At 48.5% G+C, this 22,454-nt stretch overlaps 1 protein-coding gene across 1 annotated transcript in view; it reads left to right on the top strand.

Annotated features, from left to right (window-relative positions):
- Positions 1–22,454, top strand: part of LOC136628740 (zinc finger protein 585A-like) — a 406,543-nt gene that overhangs the window by 330,392 nt on the left and 53,697 nt on the right. Inside the window, exons 6-11 of the mRNA XM_066604842.1 lie at positions 512–620; positions 13,115–13,215; positions 13,311–13,487; positions 13,570–13,693; positions 13,776–13,840; positions 15,524–15,653. Coding sequence (XP_066460939.1) covers positions 512–620; positions 13,115–13,215; positions 13,311–13,487; positions 13,570–13,693; positions 13,776–13,840; positions 15,524–15,653 — 706 coding nt within the window. The remainder of the gene's footprint in view (positions 1–511; positions 621–13,114; positions 13,216–13,310; positions 13,488–13,569; positions 13,694–13,775; positions 13,841–15,523; positions 15,654–22,454) is intronic.

The raw sequence follows: 22,454 nt of genomic DNA, 5'->3' as shown, positions 1-22,454 counted from the left end.
AGATGTCCCTCTGATCTGTAGAAGGCTGTGAAGCTCTTGTCTTCAGTCTTATTAGATGTCTTCTACTTGTGTGATGAGGCCGGTGGAGATGGCAGGATTACCGCTGACCAGAGACATTACATGTTGTCTGGATCTTCTCCCAGTTTTCTGAAGGTGGAGACTGCTGGTGGGAATAAGGAGCCAACAGGTTGGATTTATATCTATTTGCTCCTTTATGTCCCTCGAGACAAACAGTGGATGTGTCTGGTAGACGCTGATCTCTTCCACTGAGACAGTGTGCAGCGTGTCTAGTCATGCCGGATATACATGTGTATGAGGTTCCTGTGGGGTCATTGAGCCACCATCTAATGTATATATCCAGCTTCTAGACCTACAGCTATGTGGCTCAGATAACTACTCCTGTCGGCTCATCTTTGGTCATTATGATGATTAATGATCTTTTCTGGTCATGTAAAACCTTCCACACGACTTCTCCAACCATCTGCTGACTTTTACAATGTTTCCCTCACAGGAAATATTCAGGATCAAGGATGAAGATCTGACCGATATTAATACTACAGAGACAAATGTGAGGGGCGATCAGCGGTGTAAAGAGGAGATTCCTACAGGTAACCTCCCAGGTGAGTAGTAACCACTACATACAGCAGAGAGGAGTCACAGATTCTCCTCAGTCAGCGGCTGCAGATGTTATTCTGTGGTCTGTGGGATTATTGGGGATGACAGATCCTGCAGTCCGGGCCCCGTCCTCCCAGCTGGTTCATCCTGTAAGCCTGTTAGTGGCAGTAGATATCTGACACTGGCAATGGTCGGCTCTGCTGCAGCTAGAAAACCCATAACTAGAGCAAAAACCACCCAAACGGCTGTTCATGTCGGTTATTTTCAGTATCTGTAGACTTTATATTAATATCTGGTGTTTGGAAGCTGATAGTCTTGTTGTCACTTATCCTGCCTGTTATGGAACTATGATATTACTGCAGTCGCACATTCTCTCCCGGGTTTGGTAATATCATTGGTTTCTACTTTTGAATGTGACTTTCATCCAATTGTCGCCTTTGTTGACAAGTGCACCATTTGCATTTGCATACGTTCCGTGACACTACCCCAACTCTGTGCCTTCCCCGGAGAGCAGAAGATAACTGTATTAGAGCAAAGGGGGATTAATAACGAAGGTCTCATGTCCACTGGACAAATAAAATTAGGAAATCCCCGCGGGTGTCCCGCACGCGTGATCCGCGCCCATAAGGATGTATTTGATACCCGGAGGTAAGTAGATCCCTGCGGATGTCAATTTTCCCTGTCACGCCGATCGCACGTGCAGAAAAACATCCGCAGCTTGCTCAATTTTCTGCGGGTCTCCCGCAGCCTTCCATAGAAGCCTATAGAAGCCGTCCGTATCCGCGGCACACCTGCAGCTGAATTTCTGCTCTCCAGTGCAGGAGTTTAAAAAAAAAAAAGAGTGCACGGCGCATGTGCGGCACGCTTCCCGTGTGCCGAAGAAATAAGATCCGGCCATGACGGAGGGAAGATCCGCTGCGTCCGGACAGGTAAGAAAAATGAATTTTCAGGCCTTATGTCCGCGAAAAAGGAAGGACCCTCTGCAGGATTCTACATGGAGAATCCGCGGGGGTCCGAATTTCCTAGTGGACATGAGGCCTAAGGGTGCTTTTAGATGAGCCGATAAATTGCCCAGATTCCAGTGTTCCATACTACAGTGTAAACGCACGCCCCAACTGAACGACCAACGGTGATGAATTTTTTTTATCATTTGTCCTTCAGTTTATGAGTGCTGTAGCAGTGCAGGGGGGAACACACCAGGCCACGACCAAATGCTGAACGTCTTGGCTTTTATTCACTCTTGCAGAACATAACATAAAGTACTGGTAGTCTCCAGATAACAGAAGATACAAGGAAAGTCCTTTTTAAATCAGCAGTCCAGCAATAATAAACACAAAAGTCCTTTGGTTTCAATTAGGTATAGCCACAGCAAACCTTCCCAGCAGCGGGGTGCAGTGTCTCCAGCTCAGGGCTCTCTCTCTCTCAGCCTCTGCTGCTCACACAGGACCTCCCTTCCACACTGCAACCTGAACCCATTTATGCACCTCACCTGTCTGGGCCAGGTGGAACTGCGTACTGGAGTGAGGGACGGACTGGGTCTACATCACAGATGCTAGTAGTCTCTGCGATATGTACCGTCCATCCCACACTTCACCTCTCACTCTACTACAGTGCATAAAAACACAATCGGCCCGTGCGAACAGGCAGTTATTAATCTATGAACAACTGCCTGTTTACTGTGAGTAGAGACGAGTGATTCCCAGCCCTCTCTGCCTCCATCCACTAGTGATGATCATTGTCGTGTAAAAACACAGGAGCGAACATCACTAGGATTGACTAGTCAGGCTTCTGCCCCCGACAGGTCGTCTAATGTAAAAGCACCTTAAGATTGTGGTTCATCTGTGGGGTGTAGACTGGAAACAATTATTTCTCCAGAATCAAAAGAAAATACCAAGTCCAACACATCTGCTTCCATGTTTGCATGGCCTTTGAGTTGGGAGGGGTTAGACATGAAAACTGGGGTCATTGAGGTATTTCCATCTTAGTTAGCCTATAGCCATACCGGTACATTGCAGGTTGGGTCCACATCCGCCTTTTTGACAGGTTGAGCCCTTTGCTATAAGTTTGGCTTGGTGCAAACCATAACCTCAAACAGTTCATCCTGGCCAAACCCACTAAAATGACGTATGGCCGAAAAACGGAGGAAGGATCACATTATCTCAGGGTACCCATAATGCCCTGCAAGCAGCTCTCCCAGCCAATCAGGAGACAGTATAGGGGGGAAGTCAGAGCCATAACTTCAGCAGCCATGTTAGTCAGTGATAAAGGTGTAAGAAGATCTCTGTGAGGGACCATGTGGACATCAGGACTGTTACAGTACACACACATAGACAGGAGGGTAGCAGAACTGAGCAGTGAGTGGGAGAACAGAGTACAGAGCAGTGAGCGGGTGAACAGAGTACAGAGCAGTGAGCGGGTGAACGGAGTACAGAGCAGTGAGCGGGTGAACGGAGCGCGGAGCAGTGGGCTGGTGAACGGAGCGCGGAGCAGTGGGCGGGTGACCGGAGCGCGGAGCAGTGGGCGGGTGACCGGAGCGCGGAGCAGTGGGCGGGTGACCGGAGCGCGGAGCAGTGGGCGGGTGACCGGAGCGCGGAGCAGTGGGCGGGAGCGCGGAGCAGTGGGCGGGAGACCGGAGCGCGGAGCAGTGGGCGGGAGACCGGAGCGCGGAGCAGTGGGCGGGAGACCGGAGCGCGGAGCAGTGGGCGGGTGACCGGAGCGCGGAGCAGTGGGCGGGTGACCGGAGCGCGGAGCAGTGGGCGGGTGACCGGAGCGCGGAGCAGTGGGCGGGAGCGCGGAGCAGTGGGCGGGAGCGCGGAGCAGTGGGCGGGAGCGCGGAGCAGTGGGCGGGTGACCGGAGCGCGGAGCAGTGGGCGGGTGACCGGAGCGCGGAGCAGTGGGCGGGAGCGCGGAGCAGTGGGCGGGAGCGCGGAGCAGTGGGCGGGAGCGCGGAGCAGTGGGCGGGAGCGCGGAGCAGTGGGCGGGAGACCGGAGCGCGGAGCAGTGGGCGGGTGACCGGAGCGCGGAGCAGTGGGCGGGAGACCGGAGCGCGGAGCAGTGGGCGGGAGACCGGAGCGCAGAGCAGTGGGCGGGAGACCGGAGCGCAGAGCAGTGGGCGGGAGACCGGAGCGCAGAGCAGTGGGCGGGAGACCAGAGCGCAGAGCAGTGGGCGGGAGACCAGAGCGCAGAGCAGTGGGCGGGAGACCAGAGCGCAGAGCAGTGGGCGGGAGACCAGAGCGCAGAGCAGTGGGCGGGAGACCAGAGCGCAGAGCAGTGGGCGGGAGACCAGAGCGCAGAGCAGTGGGCGGGAGACCAGAGCGCAGAGCAGTGGGCGGGAGACCAGAGCGCAGAGCAGTGAGCGGGAGAACAGAGTACTGAGCAGCCGGAAAACAAGCTACAAAGTGTAGGGAGAGGAAGCAACTCTGGTCAGTCTGCGATACAGAACTGTGTTTGCCAGCCGGGTCAGCCAGTCACTGCAGTCATTGCTGGACTGGTATTGCAGGTATTGTTCTTGTGGTTCAACAACAGTCTACGTCTGTGTATGCTCAGACTCTTGTTCATCGCAATGTAAAGTGAGCGAGGGTTTTGTTTTCGGTTAAAGCCCTGCACAGAGCCGCGTGGGTCTGTTATCAATGTAAGAAATATAAATGTTTGGTAAAAGAAAGGTAGAGAAAGGACTCATTAGAGAAAAAATACCTGTGCCACATCCTCTACATGTGCCCCAGTGCTAGTATCAGGAGCCATGTGTCTTATAGCAGTAGCAGCATCAGCAAGCCGGGGTTGTCCAACTACTCCAGTGGGTGTGTTATTGTGAAGCATTCGGCCATTGTGGACTGGTTGGCTCTCGGTCAACTCTGTAGGAAGAATCTAATGTTACTTTAAGCCAGGATTCAGTGGATTGTTGCTCCACTATAGTTATTTGGTGCACTGATGGAGGCATTAGCCTTCCCCTTCCATCACCTCTGTTTTCACTGTCCTCTCCTAGTTGGGGCCACCTTTTCTCCTAACAGACAGCACCCTGGGTGCTAAAGATAAGGAAGGTGCCACATCCGTGCAGCAAATAAACACCAAGCTCAGCATGGACGCAGGGTGATGAAAACCACGACTGTAGCTAATCTACTATTGCACTGACGAAAGGTGCGCACCACAACCCAGAAGTCAGGCCCGTCCGACACCAGAGTACAACAGTCCACACGAGGACAGGGAAGGTACATACGGTAGATTATAACCGCGAACCACGCTATGCAGGACAGTAGCACCACTACAGGGAGAGGGAAGGAAGCCTGGCCCTAACCAAACAGGGAGGGTGATGGGTCCCTGCCTAAAGCGGGGACATCGCCTCTATAAAGGTGGCCCTGCGGTCTTCTTTCTGGGCCCTGATTGTCCCTATAGGAACCCCTGGAGAAAGGCTCCGACATGCAAAGAAATAACAGAAATGAAAAAAGCACTCAACAACAATATATTAGCTTTAGGAGTGAGCTGCGGAGGAGGTGGATGCGGTTCTTGAGATTCATATGTATGGTAATGGATGTAATGGTAAAAATGGTGGTAGGTGTAGTTATGGAGGTGGATATGAAGAGGGGAGAAAGGAGCCCATGAGACATCAGAAGAGACAGAGAGAAGTGGTGGAGATAGTAAGGACTTTGATGATGATGTGGTTTTGGACAGAAACCAGGTGATGACATTATCAGAGGAGGGGGGTGGTGGTGGTACCGGCAGTGATAAAGAGCTGAGTTGAGGTTGGGCCAGAACATCTGCAAAACCTTCCCAGGGATGGCCTGTTTGTATGATCTGCTCAGGAGTGGTGATTGCGACACTACTGCCGCCGGTGAAGGCTCCAGAACAAATCCTGCCAGAAGGGGGCAAGCTGGGGGGCTGGTGGGAATACAGATTACTGTTCTAATACATATATTTCATGGATCTTGTGTATTATATGTAATGACATATTTGTATTTTAGCTTGTGATTGGACAACTGATGACACTATATATGAGATGACATCACATGCTGCTAATGCTTGACAAAACCTAATTTCAGCTAAAACATTGTATGTGCTGGTGGCAGCAGTAATACCAGTGTGTATGTCATGTATTATATTAATTGTCTGCAGTGGTCACGTGTTACACATACTGAATCACTGTTACGGCCAGTGATTGGATGTTTAGAAAGGGAGAAGCCCTAGGGCAGTGATGATGAATCTTTTAGAGACCAAGTGCCCAAACTGCCACCCAAAACCCACTTATTTATAGCAAAGTGCCAACATGTCAGGGGGCGGGGCTTATCACGACATATGACTTTTTACCTTTGTCATTATCAAAACGACAGGTCTTTTCAAAATAGACAGGGAGGAATGCAATGTGTTTTTTTTTTTTGTTTTTTTTCTTTTTCTAGCTGGATCATTGGAGTACCATTGGTACGGATTTTAACTTGTAATCAGTTGCATATCTGCAACTAAGTTCATACTATGTGGCGCTTCCCCTCACTTCCTCCGTAGGCTTCCCGCTGTCAGCGCTCCTAGTCTCCTCGGCAGCCTGTAGTGACCTTACTTGACCAGCAGTGCTGCACTTGACCAGGCCGCTGGGAACCGGAAGCCGGGGAGCGCTGACAGCTGGAAGCCTTTGGAGGAGGTGAGGGGGAGCGCCGCATCATCTGTGGATATGCAACTGATTTCTTGTCAAATTCCATAGCAATTGTGTGGATGTTGATTTTTTTTTTTATGCGGAAATCGCCACGGAAATTTCTGCTGTGGACATTCTGCAGAATTTCCACCATGTGTAAACATACCCTGAGTCACCTTGAGGTACGCTGCCACATGGCCCCAGTGGTAATAGTGTCCCTCACAGTAGCCCCAGTAGTAATAGTGTCCCTCACAGTAGCCCCAGTAGTAATAGTATCCCTCACAGTAGCCCCAGTTATAAAAGTGCCCCTCACAGTGGCCTCAGTAGTAATACTGTCCCCCACAGTGGCCTCAGTAGTAATGCTGTCCCCCACAGTGGCCTCAGTAGTAATGCTGTCCCCCACAGTGGCCTCAGTAGTAATAGTGTCCCCCAAAGTGGCCTCAGTAGGAATAGTGTTCCCCCAAAGTGGCTTCAGTAGGAATAGTGTTCCCCAAAGTGGCCTCAGTAGGAATAGTGTTCCCCCAAAGTGGCCTCAGTAGGAATAGTATCTCCTATATCAGTCCAAGTAGTAACAGTGACCCCTCCACAGTGGCTTCAGTAGTAACAGTGACCCCTCCTCTATGGTCTCAGTAGTAACAGTGACCCCTCCGCAGTGGCCTCAGTAGTAACAGTGACCCCTCCGCAGTGGCCTCAGTAGTAACAGTGACCCCTCCGCAGTGACCTCAGTAGTAACAGTGACCCCTCCGCAGTGGCCTCAGTAGTAACAGTGACCCCTCCGCAGTGGCCTCAGTAGTAACAGTGACCCCTCCGCAGTGGCCTCAGTAGTAACAGTGACCCCTCCGCAGTGGCCTCAGTAGTAACAGTGACCCCTCCGCAGTGGCCTCAGTAGTAACAGTGACCCCTCCGCAGTGGCCTCAGTAGTAACAGTGACCCCTCCGCAGTGGCCTCAGTAGTAACAGTGACCCCTCCGCAGTGGCCTCAGTAGTAACAGTGACCCCTCCGCAGTGGCCTCAGTAGTAACAGTGACCCCTCCGCAGTGGCCTCAGTAGTAACAGTGACCCCTCCGCAGTGGCCTCAGTAGTAACAGTGACCCCTCCGCAGTGGCCTCAGTAGTAACAGTGACCCCTCCGCAGTGGCCTCAGTAGTAACAGTGACCCCTCCGCAGTGGCCTCAGTAGTAACAGTGACCCCTCCGCAGTGGCCTCAGTAGTAACAGTGACCCCTCCGCAGTGGCCTCAGTAGTAACAGTGACCCCTCTGCAGTGACCTCAGTAGTAACAGTGACCCCTCCGCAGTGACCTCAGTAGTAACAGTGACCCCTCCGCAGTGGCCTCAGTAGTAACAGTGACCCCTCCGCAGTGGCCTCAGTAGTAACAGTGACCCCTCCGCAGTGGCCTCAGTAGTAACAGTGACCCCTCCGCAGTGGCCTCAGTAGTAACAGTGACCCCTCCGCAGTGGCCTCAGTAGTAACAGTGACCCCTCCGCAGTGGCCTCAGTAGTAACAGTGACCCCTCCGCAGTGACCTCAGTAGTAACAGTGACCCCTCCGCAGTGACCTCAGTAGTAACAGTGACCCCTCCGCAGTGACCTCAGTAGTAACAGTGACCCCTCCGCAGTGGCCTCAGTAGTAACAGTGACCCCTCCGCAGTGGCCTCAGTAGTAACAGTGACCCCTCCGCAGTGGCCTCAGTAGTAACAGTGACCCCTCCGCAGTGGCCTCAGTAGTAACAGTGACACCCCCCCAGTGGCCTCAGTAGTAACAGTGACACCCCCCAGTGGCCTCAGTAGTAACAGTGTCACCCCCCCCAGTGGCCTCAGTAGTAACAGTGTCACCCCCCCCAGTGGCCTCAGTAGTAACAGTGACACCCCCCCAGTGGCCTCAGTTGTAACAGTGACACCCCCCCCCCCCCAGTGGCCTCAGCAGTAACAGTAACCCCCCCACGGTGGCCTCAGTAGTAACAGTGACCCACACACACACACAGAGGCCTCAGTAGTAACAGTGACCCACCCCCCCCACAGTGGCATTAGTAATAATAGTGACCCGCACAGTTGCCCTTAATAGTAATAGTTACCCCCACAGTGGCTTCAGTAGTAATAGTGACCCCCCCCCCCATAGAGGCCTTAGTAACAATAGTGATCCTCACAGTGGCCCGCAGTAGTAATAGTAACCCCCTCAGTATCAATATTAACTCCCACAGTAGCCCCAGTAGTAATTAACAACCCTCTCAGTAGTAATATTAACCTGTTCAGTAGCCCCAGTAATAACCACCCCTTTCAGTAGTCCAAGTAATTAATATTAACCCCTTCAGCAGCCCCAGTAGTAATATCCCCCCATATACTTACCTCCTCCTTGCGATCAGCGCTGCTCCTCCCCTTCTCAGTGCTGATCCTGGTTGCACACTGACATCAGTGTGTAAGCCCAAAACATTTCCTTCCCTGTCTCTCCTGCTGAAGTAAGGAGGAGAGGACTCAGGGGAGGAGGACCCAAGCTTCACATACTGATGTCAGAATGTGCACCGGAATGAGCACTGCCAGCAGCTCCGCTCCATGATTACCAGCCAGGAAGCTACACCACTGCAGCCGGAAATCACTATTGTGGTAAACAGCCTGCGGCGGTGTGTGCCAGCAGGGAGGGCTCTGCGTGCTGCCACCACTGCCCTAGAGTCTACCTGCCTAAGTCAGCATCATTTCTAAAAACTTGCCAAAGGCAAAATACCCTCCCAAAAGAGAATGATATAACATTATATACTTTATTAAAATATGTGCTCAAAACAGAAAATGAGACTTTAAAATTTAGGAACAGGTGGCTGAACTAAAGCCTTACTGAGTCCAAAAATGAACTAAATATATATTGCTAGGCAGGCTGTGAGGGCAATTGTCTTTAGCAACTAATATATTCACACAGCATGCAGTGTTTGGGGAAATTTCGTAACTGTTGACAACTAATTATGGGATGCACAGGGTGTCAGTTAATAGAGGTGCTATAGAAGCAGCCATATTATAATCTCCCAGTAAACTGCTATGCTGATTATGCATCATTCACAGTTGTGAGAGAGGCTGAAGATGTGAGAGAGGTCGCTGTCAGACCACAAAGGACAGCCTCAACACCTAGCTACCTAATCATTTTTGCATAGTGGAGTCATCCCTAAACCTAATCTAAAAACACGGAGCGATGATCACTCAAAAATCGCTAAAAAGTGATCATTTTGAGCGATAATCGTTGCATTTAAACTTTTCGTGCACTGCTAGCTGATCGTTAAATTCTGGTCGACCTAAAAGTCGTCCTGTGGTCTTATCAGGACTACATGCTGAGTTCTCCACAGGTGGTGCTGATAGCATTGTTTCCGGTCGGAGAACAAAGGAGCTGAATGGAGATAAGAGCCCTCCAGCTATTAACTGCATTCTGCTAAGGCTTCATTTGCCCACTAAATAGCTATTAAGTCGCTGAATAGCTACTTAATAGTTTATGCAAAATGATTGCTCAAAGCTGTCACTCAAACTGTCGTTTGAGCAATCTTTAAACGATCATCGCTCCATGTAAATGGGCCTTAACACATGCCCTCCCAACATGTTTCACCACACAGGCTTTATCAGGGAGTTCAGGTAGGCTATAGTGAAGCAGCATTTTTATAGAGAGAGGGTGGCATCATTAGATTTCTAGCCAATGTGAGGCTATGTCTATTCAGGACCAATGAGCAGCGGTTCTATCATGAATGACGGCTCAGAAGGAGTAATCTACCCTATAGGATGTAGTAACAATGTGTGTCTTATAGAGCGCGGTCGCCAGAGCATGAGCGGGCAAACAAGGTGTCTGTGGTCTTCTCTGCCCATGCACCCGATGCTGCAGAGACTCAATGCACAAGGAAAAAAATAAACTGGCACTTAGCAAGAAAAAAGGCAGATACAGCTTTAGGCCTCCTTCCCACGAACGGATTTCTGCCGCGTAATTCGTGGTGAAAATCCGCTGCGTTGCCCGCAGCTATTAGGTTCTATTGAACCTAATAGCTCGGGGCTCACGGTGCGGAATTCCACCACGAAATTCCGCACCATGAAATCTCCCGTCCTCACCCGCGGCATGCTCTATTTGCCGCCGGTGTACGCGCTGACGGCTTCCATTGCAGTCAATGGAAGCCGTCCGTTCACGCTATCTCCCGCTGTAACACAGCGGAAGATAGCGTGAAAACACTTTCCCGCCTACCGCCGCCGCGTCATGTGACTCGGCGGCGGTGGGCGGGGAAGCGTCATGCGGGAGCGAAGACGCCAGATCCGCTGGTAAGTATGGGGTCTCTGGGGGGCGCCGTGACGGGCTTCGCCGCGGAATATTCCGCGACGGAGCCCGTCACGCTCGTGTGCAGCTGGCCTTATCATTGCTGTGAGCGCCGGTATGCAGCGCATGTGCCCTAGTTGGAAACAAGGGCGAAGAGGAAAACTCTGCCCGAGTAGTATTCAAGTATCTAGGCGGGTAGTAAATGTAATTAAATACTGTAGTTAGTATGTAGCCACTGTCAAGACTTGGGGTCGCTGGTCTTTCCTCGAGGTTAATATTATATAGATCCTACCTGTCTGATTATAGACTGTTGTAAGCAAGCTGGGGTACACTTGCCCGCGGATCGCCAACCTCTTGCACATGAAAATGGCACACCAAATGTGTAGAAACAGCTCAGAATATGTGGATTTCTTTATCTGGCTCCTGCCAGCCTTTATTTGTCATCACCGCAATCACAAAACATAACAATATCATCCAACTTCAATATACACAGTCCATATGCACCCCACTTGGGTGTGAGTCCAGGGTTGTCGCCCCTGTCGGACTCTGGCCTCTGCTAGGCCACCATCCTGCAGCACCTCAGCTCTGCTGCACTGGTCCTCTCTCTCTTGCTTTTGGCAGGAACTGGCTTTTATCTGGTTCCTGCTCCACCCCTTGGTGTTAACCCTAGCAGCAGAAGTCCTGTCTGCAGCCCTCTACAGGCCCTCCTGTGTTGTGCACCTCTACACTGTGTATCGTACTTTATATTCTTTAAATCAATATTCTGTCTCCTCTCTTGAAACATTTGTGTATATTTTGTACATGAATATGTGTCCCATCAATATGCAACAAGCTCTCTAAATGCAAATTCCATCAAAGGGTAGAAATATAGTGAATACAAAAAAATTTAGCAAACCATGATTGATAGAAAGATTTTAGTGGACGATATTAGATAAATGCTGAGGATGATGGATCCTCATTTAATCCTGAAGGGCTTTTACTTTGTAGATAAAAAAAATCCATCTTGTCTCGTCTCTAAGGAGTTTGATGTTCAGGTTTCCTTTACGTTCATTTAGTTAATTTGACGAATACCAATGAATCTCAAGGAATACAGTTTTCCTCCATGTTTTTCATTAATATGTCGTGCTATCAGGGGATCCACCCTCGTTCTAATGGTACTTTAATGTTTAGCAATACGGTTTCCAAATTCTTGTATGGTCTTTCCCACATACAATTTAGGCCACTGCTCATTGGTTGTGCATAGACATAGCCTCACATTGGCTAGAAATCTAATGATCCCACCCTTTCTATATTAAAAAAAAAAAATCTGTCAGTGCAGCGCTGCCTTCCCTATAGCCTACCTGAACTCCTTGATAAAGCCTATGTGGCGAAACACGTTGGGAAGGCATGTGTTACAGGTTTTTTAGATTAGGTTTATGCAAAAAATGATTATAAGTAGCTAGACATTGCAGTAGTTTTTTGTGGTCTAATAGAGACCTCTCTCACATCTCTAGCCTCTGTCACAACTGTGATTGATGCAGAATCAGCATAGCAGTTTACTGGGAGATTATAACACGGCTGCTTATATAGCGCCTCTAATAACTGACACCCTGTGCATCACATTATTGGTTGCCCACAGTTACAGAATTTCTCCAAACACTAGATGCTGTGTGAATATATTACTGGCTACAGACAATTTCCCTCACAGCCTGCCTAGCAATATATATTTAGTTCATTTTTGGACTCAGTAAGGCTTTAGTTCAGCCACCTATTCCTCAATTTTAAAGTGCCTTTTTCTGTTTTGAGCACATATATATCAATTAAAGGGGTTGTCCCGCGCCGAAACGGGGTTTTTTTTTTTCAACCCCCCCCCCCGTTCGGCGCGAGACAACCCCGATGCAGGGACATAAAAAAAAAACCGCTCAGCGCTTACCTGAATCCCCGCGCTCCGGTGACTTCTATACTTACCGGCTGAAGATGGCCGCCGGGATCCTCTTCCTCCGTGGACCGCAGCTCTTCTGTGCGGTCCATTGCCGATTCCAGCCTCCTGATTGGCTGGAATCGGCACGTGACGGGGTGGAGCTACACGGAGCCGGCATTCTGCACGAGCGGCCCCATTGAAGACAGCAGAAGACCCGGACTGCGCAAGCGCGGCTAATTTGGCCATCGGAGGCCGAAAATTAGTCGGCACCATGGGAACGAGGACGCCAGCAACGGAGCAGGTAAGTATAAAACTTTTTATAACTTCTGTATGGCTCATAATTAATGCACAATGTACATTACAAAGTGCATTAATATGGCCATACAGAAGTGTATAGACCCACTTGCTGCCGCGGGACAACCCCTTTAAGTATATAATTTTATATCATTCTCTTTTGGGAGAGTATAACCATTATCCTATTCTCTTGGTTTTTGCAATTTTTTGGAAATGGTGATTAGATCTAGTGATCATGGGTAGATCTGACATCCTAAAGCATGAAGGATCTGCCTTGACAATACATTAATCCCATGTTACAATCCATTCAAGAGGAGAAAAATGTATGCTTTATTATCAACCCAACTGTTTCTCCTTTGTACTTCAGTAATTGAATATTGTTATGTGAAATTTTTGTGCTTTAACTATTGGTTCATATTTCTCTTCAGGTGCCTACACCATAGGATCAATGATGGAGAAGGACAGGAACAAAATAGGAGAGAGAATATTAAATCTCACCCAAGAGATACTCTTCCAGCTTACTGGAGAGGTGAGATATTCTGGTGATGTTACATTACATCATTCTTGTTTATGGTATTAACAGATGATGTCACTGGATATTTATTACTGTCTCCCCATATACAGGATTACACAGTAGTGAAGAAGACCTCTAATGATGGCTGTCGGGCCCCTGTGTGTGATGAATGGGAAAGAACCCTGAGGCCAATCACGGGGCCCCCACCTCACCCACTGATACATGAGGACACCAGTGTACAGAAGATTCTAGAACTCACCAAGATGATTGAGCTGCTAATCGGAGAGGTGACGCTGCAGGGAATGCTGAGACATTATACAGTAACAGCACTGGAGGCTTCTTGGTAATGACTGTATATTGTGTTGTCAGGTTCCTATAAGGTGTCAGGATGTCGCTGTCTATTTCTCCATGGAGGAGTGGGAGTATTTAGAAGGACACAAGGATCTGTACAAGGAGGCCATGATGGAGACCCGCCAGCCGCTCCCATCACCAGGTAATAGACAGGACTAAATACACAGGGACTTTATTATCTGTATGTAAAGAATGACTTCAGTGTCTGTCTGTGTTTCCTCCAGTTCCATCCAGTAAGAGAAGCCCACCAGAGAGATGTCCCCATCCTCTTCTTCCACAGGACCACCAGGTAGATGGAGATGTCCCTCTGATCTGTAGAAGACTCTTTATAAAAAAAATATTAATCCAGTCATAGAAGTAGTTGTGATTTTGCTACAAAACTCAGCATGCAGTTACATCTCAGGCAGATATACAAATGATCAGACTTGTGAGCTGATTAGATGATCAGTTTTGCCACCTGAGGTCCTAAAAGTGGTTTCACCCTTGGCTTACACAAGGGATCTCATAGGCTACTTGTGTGTAGTGGATCTGTTTTTCTGCTTGTGTAGAGCTTGTTGGTCACTAGATGCCTGTACGACGGAATCAAAAAGATTTTGCCCAGTTAACAGTTTGAGAGGAGGTGCAATACTGAAATGCCAGAATCTGGATGGTCGTATCGACAAATTGTCCACCACGTGGGACGTTCTGACCAGACTGTTGAGACCAGTGGATGTGTAAGGATGCACACAAGGTGGCCCGGCTCAGGATTCCCTCAACAGACCACAGATAGAGAGGATCTTCTGATCATTCAGCAAACACAAGTAGCTTCTACTGTTTTGTTGTCCACCATCTAGAGACAGGTGGCTCCATCGTTACAGGCCCCTGTGTCTGTTGTTACCATTTTCAGGTGCTTGGATGAAGAACATTTGGTATCAAGGCACCCATTAGTTATTTCTCCTTTGACCCACAACCACCATCGCCTTAGTTTGCAGTGCTGTCATAAATGAGAAAACTGGACTGCAACGGAGTGCAATAAGGTTGTTTTTAGTAATGAATCCAGGTTTTGCTTGGTCACTGACAGCCGTGTTCATGCCTAAAGACCTAGGGGTGAGTGCTTCAATCCTGCCTTTGTTGTAGAGCAGCGCACTACCCCCACTGCTGGTGTGATGGTCTGGGGGGGCCATCGCATATGACAATCGGTCACCCCTAGTAGTGTTACGAGAGGCAATGACAGCTCAGCGACATGTTCAGGACATCCTGCAGCCCCTTATGGCAGAGCTTCCAAGAGGCATTTTCCAATAGACAATACTCAGCTTTACACAGTAAGGATGTGACAGGAATGTCTTCACAACACTGCCACACTTCTGTGGGCTGCCCGGTCACCTGATTTATTGCCAATAGAACATGTATAGGACCATCTGAAATGCCAACTTCGACTGCCTATGAGTTTGCACTATCTAGACCCTCAGTTACAGCAAATGTGGAGCGATATGCCGGAGGATACTGTACAGAACCTGTATGCCTCCATGCTTGTATGTATCAGAGCCTCCATGCCCACCCATATCACATCTTGTATCCAAGCTAGAGGCAGTCCAACGGGGTACTAGAGCCTCCCTTCAAGGGTGAAGTTTTCTACAATAAATTCTCCTTTTGCTCTGATATTGTAATCACTTACTTAAATCAACATTACAATCACACAGAGAAAGTTTCATTCCATCTGACAACTCCTTCTAGGGAAAGGATTGTTTTTAACAATGAGTATATGCTTTATTCTTGTTTAATGAGGACGGCAGACAGAGGTTCCTGAGGGGTCATTAAGCCGTCATCTAATATTTATGCCAAGCTTTTATACCTGCAGCTATGTGGCTCACATAACTACTCCTGTTGGGTCATTTTTTGTCATCATGATGATTAATGATCTTTTCTTGTCATGTAAAACCTTCCACACGACTTCTCCAACCGTCTGCTGACTTTTACAATATTTCCCTCACAGGAAATATTCAGGATCAAGGATGAAGGATATCCGTATCAGGATGAAGATCTGACCAATATTAATGCCACAGAGACAAATGTGAGGAGCGATCAGCGGTGTAAAGAGGAGATTCCTACAGGTAACCGCCCAGGTGAGTAGTAACCACTAAATACAGCAGAGAGGAGTCACAGATTCTCCTCGGTCAGCGGCTGCAGATATGTTATTCTGTGGTCTGTGGGATTATTGGGGATGACAGATCCTGCAGTCCGGGCCCCGTCCTCCCAGCTGGTTCATCCTGTAAGCCTGTTAGTGGCAGTAGATATGAGACTGCAGGCCCCCAGTCATCAGGGCACTCTGACTACTGGCCTGTAGTAATTTGACCATTTTGGCTGACCATCATATTAAAAATTATATGCAAATCATCCTTCATGATGGCCGATAGAAAACTGCCAAATGTCATCTGCCAGGCTGGAGTTTTTTCATCGGTTAACAAGATGTACATATGTATGACCAATGTAACAACTAGTCACACTTACAGTTATAACACCACTAATCCATCTCACACTAGCGGGTTACTGCACTAATGGCTTACATCTCAGTGTGGCTATGATATTTGTGTACTGTGGCCACCAGTCACACTCAGGCACGTTAGTTTAAGGGATCGCCACCTACTGGCTGCCTGCAGCTTGGACAACATTTTTGGGCTGACAGATTCCCTTTAATATCTGACCTGCTGCACCAGCTTATTGTATACAGGTGCCACAGAAATCACTATACTGAATAGTCAACAGGGCTTGGAAAGAGAGATTATACCACGAGGGAAAGTAGAGCAAGAAATCACTTAGGCAAAACCCTCTAAATCCAGAATATAACTTATGAGCACAATAAAAATCTACAAACTCCTTATACAAACCACCTCTCAGAATAATCAAGAACCCGATAAGGGAAGGACCTCTCCTACCCTCTTATTTCCCTATTCCTGCCTTTCTTATGCTGAGTTACTGTACTTTTCATCCACTTCCGATGGAACAGCTGATCAGCAGAGCTACCGGTTGTAGGCCTCCACCAATCTGATGCTGATGATCTATCCTGAGGATAGGTCATCAGTAACATAGACCCCTGGAAATCCCCTCTAAGCTGGTCATACACATTTACTAACTGTGAGCAAAACTCTCAACCTCCTATATACATGGACACTCAGCCTCGTGTCATTGGGGCAATTTACTAAGCCAAGCTTTCGCAGTTCTGGGCTTATCATGATTTCCCTGACCCACGGTGCTCTAAATATATGAGCTATGCTGGCTGACGACGTTGGAGAAGGTTGCGGTCGACTCCAGTGATTGTTTTTTAAACATATTCAGTTTTTTTGCCTATTTTGTGATGGGTGATTGATAGGAACAACGTGAAGCTGTGAAATTTTGTTTCCTTTTCCAAAGCAATCGTAAAAGAAAGTCTCACAGAGTGAGATTGGGTGAATACGGGGGGTGAGACAAGGGCGTCATGCTATTTTCCATCAAAAGTTACTTACCTCAGCCCTGTGTAGGCAACCAAATGACTGGTTCTTCCATCATGTCAACACATCTGCCCATAAGGCACTGAGTGTTACGCTATAGCTATTGGGAATCAGGGTTACAAAAAATGGCTAGTTATTAACATGGCCCTTTTTTTTTCTCCATTTTCGTCTTGTTTTTTTGCGGGATGGATTGTATTTTTCAGTTGTACTATTTAATGTACCATATAACATACTAAAAAACTTCTAAAGAATTCTAAGTGGAGTAAAATTAAAAAAAACACTAAATTCCGCCATCTTCGGGTGCGTCTTGTTTCTACGACGCACAAACTGCAACAAAAATGGCTAATCTGAGTCAAACTTGCAGCCTTCCAATCAGAAATATAAATATTCCATATTCCAATTACTACCTACCGCAAGAAAAACGCTGGAACATCGCCAGTGTTTTCAATGGGACCACGGCAGCAGCTCTAGACCCATTGAAAACATATGGAGAATACCGCGGACTTCTGCCACAGCTGTGACAGCGGATTCTTTCATCCCCGCGGTCCCTGATTAAAAATAAAAGAAAAAAATTAACTCGCCTCTCCGCCACTCAGACGCGTCCTCCGGCTGGCTCCCCGGCACTGCTGTCCAGCACTTTCAGCAGGCGGGGATTTTTCCCCGCCTCATGAGAGGGCTGTGCTGATTAGCTGAGCGGTTAGCCAATTACAGCTAGTGCTTAGCTATTCTATTCATGAATAAATCGGCAGCAGCAATGGGAAAGCATGCTGCACTTCTGCCACAGTCACTTCTGGTCCCCGCAGGGACAGCTGTGGCAGACATCCACGGTATCCTCCCCATGTTTTCAATGGGGCTAGCACTGCTGCCGCTGGCCCCATTGAAAACACTGGCAATGTTCCAGTGTTTTTCTTGCGCTGCGAGGCGAGTGTTTTCACTTGCTGTCACAGCGCAAGATAGAATAAAACGGCAGTGGGTGTCCACCCTTACCCGTGTAGGAAGGCTATGTGGAGACATGCTGTAGGATGGAAGTCGTAGACCGCTCTGACTACAGAGTACTACTGGCAGCAGCCCAGACATCCCTAATAGGGAAGAATACAAGACACATTCAGCCGCCAAGATTTAGGGTCAGAGGCGGACTTCGCCTTAACAGGATCATTCTTGAATCACCGACAACATGAACCACCCACATCCACATGGACATGGCTGACTGGGCTAGTAGCACAGTCCTCTTAGAAAGAAACACATGTTGATTAGGAATCGAGGCCGCCTGGAGAGGGAGTAGACCCATGTCAGAGCTGACCGGAGGGGAGCTAGTAGACAGATCTACAACCCCCAGGCACCCTGTTGGAGGGCAAACCCCCCGGCCTACCACTATACTTAGATAAAACAAGACGAGATATTTTTTGACTGGGTGTCAATCCCATATATAGCAGCGCAAGCGCACATAGTATGCAGCTCTGGGTGGCCCCAGCCTGCGTCTAATCCTGTAAGCGGGAAAGCGCTAAACTTCTCATCAAGGACCCTACAGATGGGCCACCATAGCGAAGCTAGCCATCAGGTAAGGCTGCCCCGTTCCAGAGCAATGTGTTCATGGACTTTTTGTGCACAATATTCCTTCATTATGGAAGGTACCACAGATGGCAGCAAACCCAGATAACCAGTTTGAACATGGCTGGATGCAATCTTGTATTGCATTAAGAGCGCACATGGCACATGTCTCTTGCCTGTCATCCTGCACACAGACACTGCACCAAGGCTGCCTGCAGAGAACCGCAGGCGGCACCACTCAGTGAGCTAGCCGTTAGGCAAGGCTCAACGCGGTCTGTAACAGACTTGATGGGTCTACAGACTTCCTGTGCGAGTACTCCTTCCAAATGGAGGGTACCACATGTCTCAGCAATGCCGAAGCCATGCTGGCAATTAGTTTGAACGCTGTTGTTCATAAAGACTAGATGTTCTCCAGCTGGATGTAATCTTGTACTGTAGCGAGAGTGCACATAGTACGTGGCTTTGGCCACCCCTGTCGTCGTGTCATCCTGGACCCAGACACTGCGCTAAGGTCGCCTGCAGGGAACTGCAGGAAGAGCAACAGAGGAGCTACCAATAGGCAAGGCTCATTCCGGTTTGGAGCAGACATGAGGAGCGATGGGTCCAGAGACTCTCTGTGCGAGTACTCTTTCCAAATGGAAGGTACCACAGGTCTTAGCAATGCTGGAGACATGCTGGCAATTGGTTTGAACACTGTAGTTCGTAAAATTAGTTAATCTCTAGCTGGGTGTAAATCTAGTACCGCACATAGTACCACATAATCCCTGTGCAAGTGCTCTTCCCAGTATGGCAGGTACCACAGGTCTCAGTAGGCCCAGAATCACGCTAAGGTTGACCGGGCAGCAATGTGGCCATTCGTCCTTCTGCGTAGGGGTAGCTTGGAGAGTAATACTGCTCTGTTGACCTGCAGGAGGAGGTGGGGCTATAGCACCTAGGAATAGGGTACAAAGCCATCGGGGGTGGGGGGAGCACGAGATGTGCAAGGAGGGGACAGCAGGCCTCCCATCTTTCAGCCATCCCACATGCAAAAACACCTCCCACCTTGGTGGAGTGGTCAGGCAGGTCAAGCAGTCTGGTCAGCGGCTAACAGCAAATGAACACAATGCAATGTGCAGTGGCCAATACATACATGTCCATGGTGGCATTAAACCAAGCCATGTGACCTGTTGCAGAACATGCACAGCTACACATAAATACCACACAGTGGCTACCCCACACTGCGGCTGCCACCGAAATGCTGCACAGGGGCTATACAGTCAATGCCGCACAGCAGCTGTATAGCTTCTATACCTTGAAACTGCACAGTGGCTCCACATTAAAACCACACAGCAACTCCACATTACCACTGCCGTGTAGCATGCCTGCGAGCCGCTATGCAGCTTTAATAAGTTTTTTCTGGATACATTAGACACGCAGGAGAATGACACTGTTCACACGAGGACTACCAGAACAGAGATACATAAGTATGACATAGTTCACACAGAACGGAACCTGTGCAGAAAAGCAGGAGAATGACACTGTACACACCAAGACATACCAGAACCGAGATACAGAAGTATGACCCAGCTCACCTAGAACATAACCTGCGCAGAAATGCAGGAGAATGACACTGTTCATACCAGGACATACCAGAACAGTGATACAGAAGTATGAATGACACAGCTCACCCAGAACAGAACCTGTGCAGAAATGCAGGAGAATGACACTGTTCACACCAGGACATACCAGAACAGTGATACAGAAGTATGAATGACACAGCTCACCCAGAACCGAACCTGTGCAGAAATGCAGGAGAATGACACTGTTCACACCAGGACATACCAGAACAGTGATACAGAAGTATGAATGACACAGCTCACCCAGAACCGAACCTGTGCGGAAATGCAGGAGAATGGCACTGTTCACACCAGGACATACCAGAACAGTGATACAGAAGTATGACATAGTTCACACAGAACCGAACCTGCAGAGAAAAGCAGGAGAATGACACTGTTCACACCAGGACGTACCAGAACCGAGATACAGAAGTATGACACCGTTCACACAGAAAATAAACAAAGCCACCAGACCTGCAGGAACACAGGACTGCTCAAGAGGAAAACCAGCAAACAAGTAGTTGGTGCAGCCTTTGGGAATTGGCTGACTGAAGCCCCGCAACAAGCCAGCACAATCAACCACACCTGTGAAGCCGAGCTGCTAAGAAACAGATCCCTGACGGAAGCTCTAACATGGCCCCAAGGCAGCCAGTGTAGGCATAACACAAACCACATGGCGGCAAACACCCCATGCGACAAATACAAAGCCTGTCAGGCAGCCTGACACAGGAGGGGACTCCTGTACAGTGGCATGGTAGCAAGGGAAGCTATTGTCCTACCTGCTCCTTTTTACTTACCTATCTTCTTTCTTACTTCCTTGCCTCCAGCAGGATCCCTCAACCAGCTTCCCATACCCAGCAGGGAGGAGAGAGGTGGCTCCTCTGGGGAACCTATGGCTGGCGGGCAACGAACTGGACCCCAGCTGTGCCACCTTTTCTTCTCCAGGTAGGGGAGACAACGGACAGCAATGTCTGGCTTTTTGCCCTCCTGCATAGGGGTAGATCGGAGAGTAATACTGCTCCGTTGACCTGCAATTGCTTCTTAGAGGAGGACAGACACTTGCCGTCCGCCCTCCTAGGGAGCAGGTAGCGAGCTGCCTGGCCTGTCCCCACATCCCTGTAGTCCTGAAGACACTAAGTTAAAACTTATTAGCTGAGTACCTGCAGAGGGTGTATAGCAAGCAGGAGGAGCCAACTCGTTTGTCTGCTTAGTGTCCACCTCCAATCAGCAGGTGCTATATACCAAGGTAAAAGTTGTGTCCCCCAACGATACAGACAAGAAAGCACTTTTTTTTTTTTTTTTCAGACGACGTTCATCGTGTGGGGTAAATAATTCGTTAATTTGATCTGACTTTTACAGATGCAGCAATTCCAAACAACATGTGTTTTTGTTTTATTTTTTAGATTATTTTATTATAAATATGGCAAAAGGGTCTTTTTTGAATATATTACTTTTTAAAAAATATTATAATTAGTAAAAATTTATTGATCTTGTTTTTACTTCTTTTTAGTCTCCCAGAGGGGACAGCAATTTGCAATGCTTTGATCACTCCTGCAGTATGATGTTAGTGTGATACTAGGCCTTGGTTAATTTGCGGATTCGAGTCTGAACAATCTGCTTTCTAGGGACAGTCAGGCTTGTGTTTTTCTCTCTTTTTTTTTTTTTGTTATTGGCAATTTGAATTATTTGACCTCTCATGAAAACTTTGTGGGCTAACCATATCCACATCGGCTGTGATTCTGGATTTATGTTTGTGGAGAGATATGTTCAGAAATTGCAGCAGGGGTTACATGATCTTTTAGAAGGGATTCATTTAACCCCTTCCCTCTCCATGACGTACCAGTACGTCATGGGAGCAGGGTACTTCCCGCAACATGACGTACCGGTACGTCATGTCATTAAAGTGTCGCTGCAGTGACAATCGCGGCGACACAGCAGTAATGACTGCTGACTTGGGCAGCAGACAAGCGCTGCGTGCGGGCTGGGGCCAATCACAGCGGTTCCTCCCCCCACGATCGCTGTGATTGGTCAGTGAAAAACTCCCTGACCAATTACAGCGCGGCAGCGGAGTTTGTGCTGTTTACAGTACGGGCTCTGTCTGCAAGCACCTCAGTGTGTTTCCGGTGCTTGTAGACAGAGCACCTACTGTGTTGTATGTGATAAAAAACAAGCGATTAGAGTGTAGAATAGGCAGGGAGTGAGGGATTAGTAGTGTAGTGTAGTGAGTGAGTGTAGTGAGTATGTGATCAGAAGTGTAGTGTAGTGTAGTGTAGTGAGTGACCTGTAGTGTGTGATC

Source organism: Eleutherodactylus coqui, chromosome 5, assembly GCF_035609145.1.
Source record: "Eleutherodactylus coqui strain aEleCoq1 chromosome 5, aEleCoq1.hap1, whole genome shotgun sequence".
Classification (NCBI taxonomy): domain Eukaryota; kingdom Metazoa; phylum Chordata; class Amphibia; order Anura; family Eleutherodactylidae; genus Eleutherodactylus; species Eleutherodactylus coqui.
This window is presented reverse-complemented; position numbering and strand designations above follow the sequence as displayed.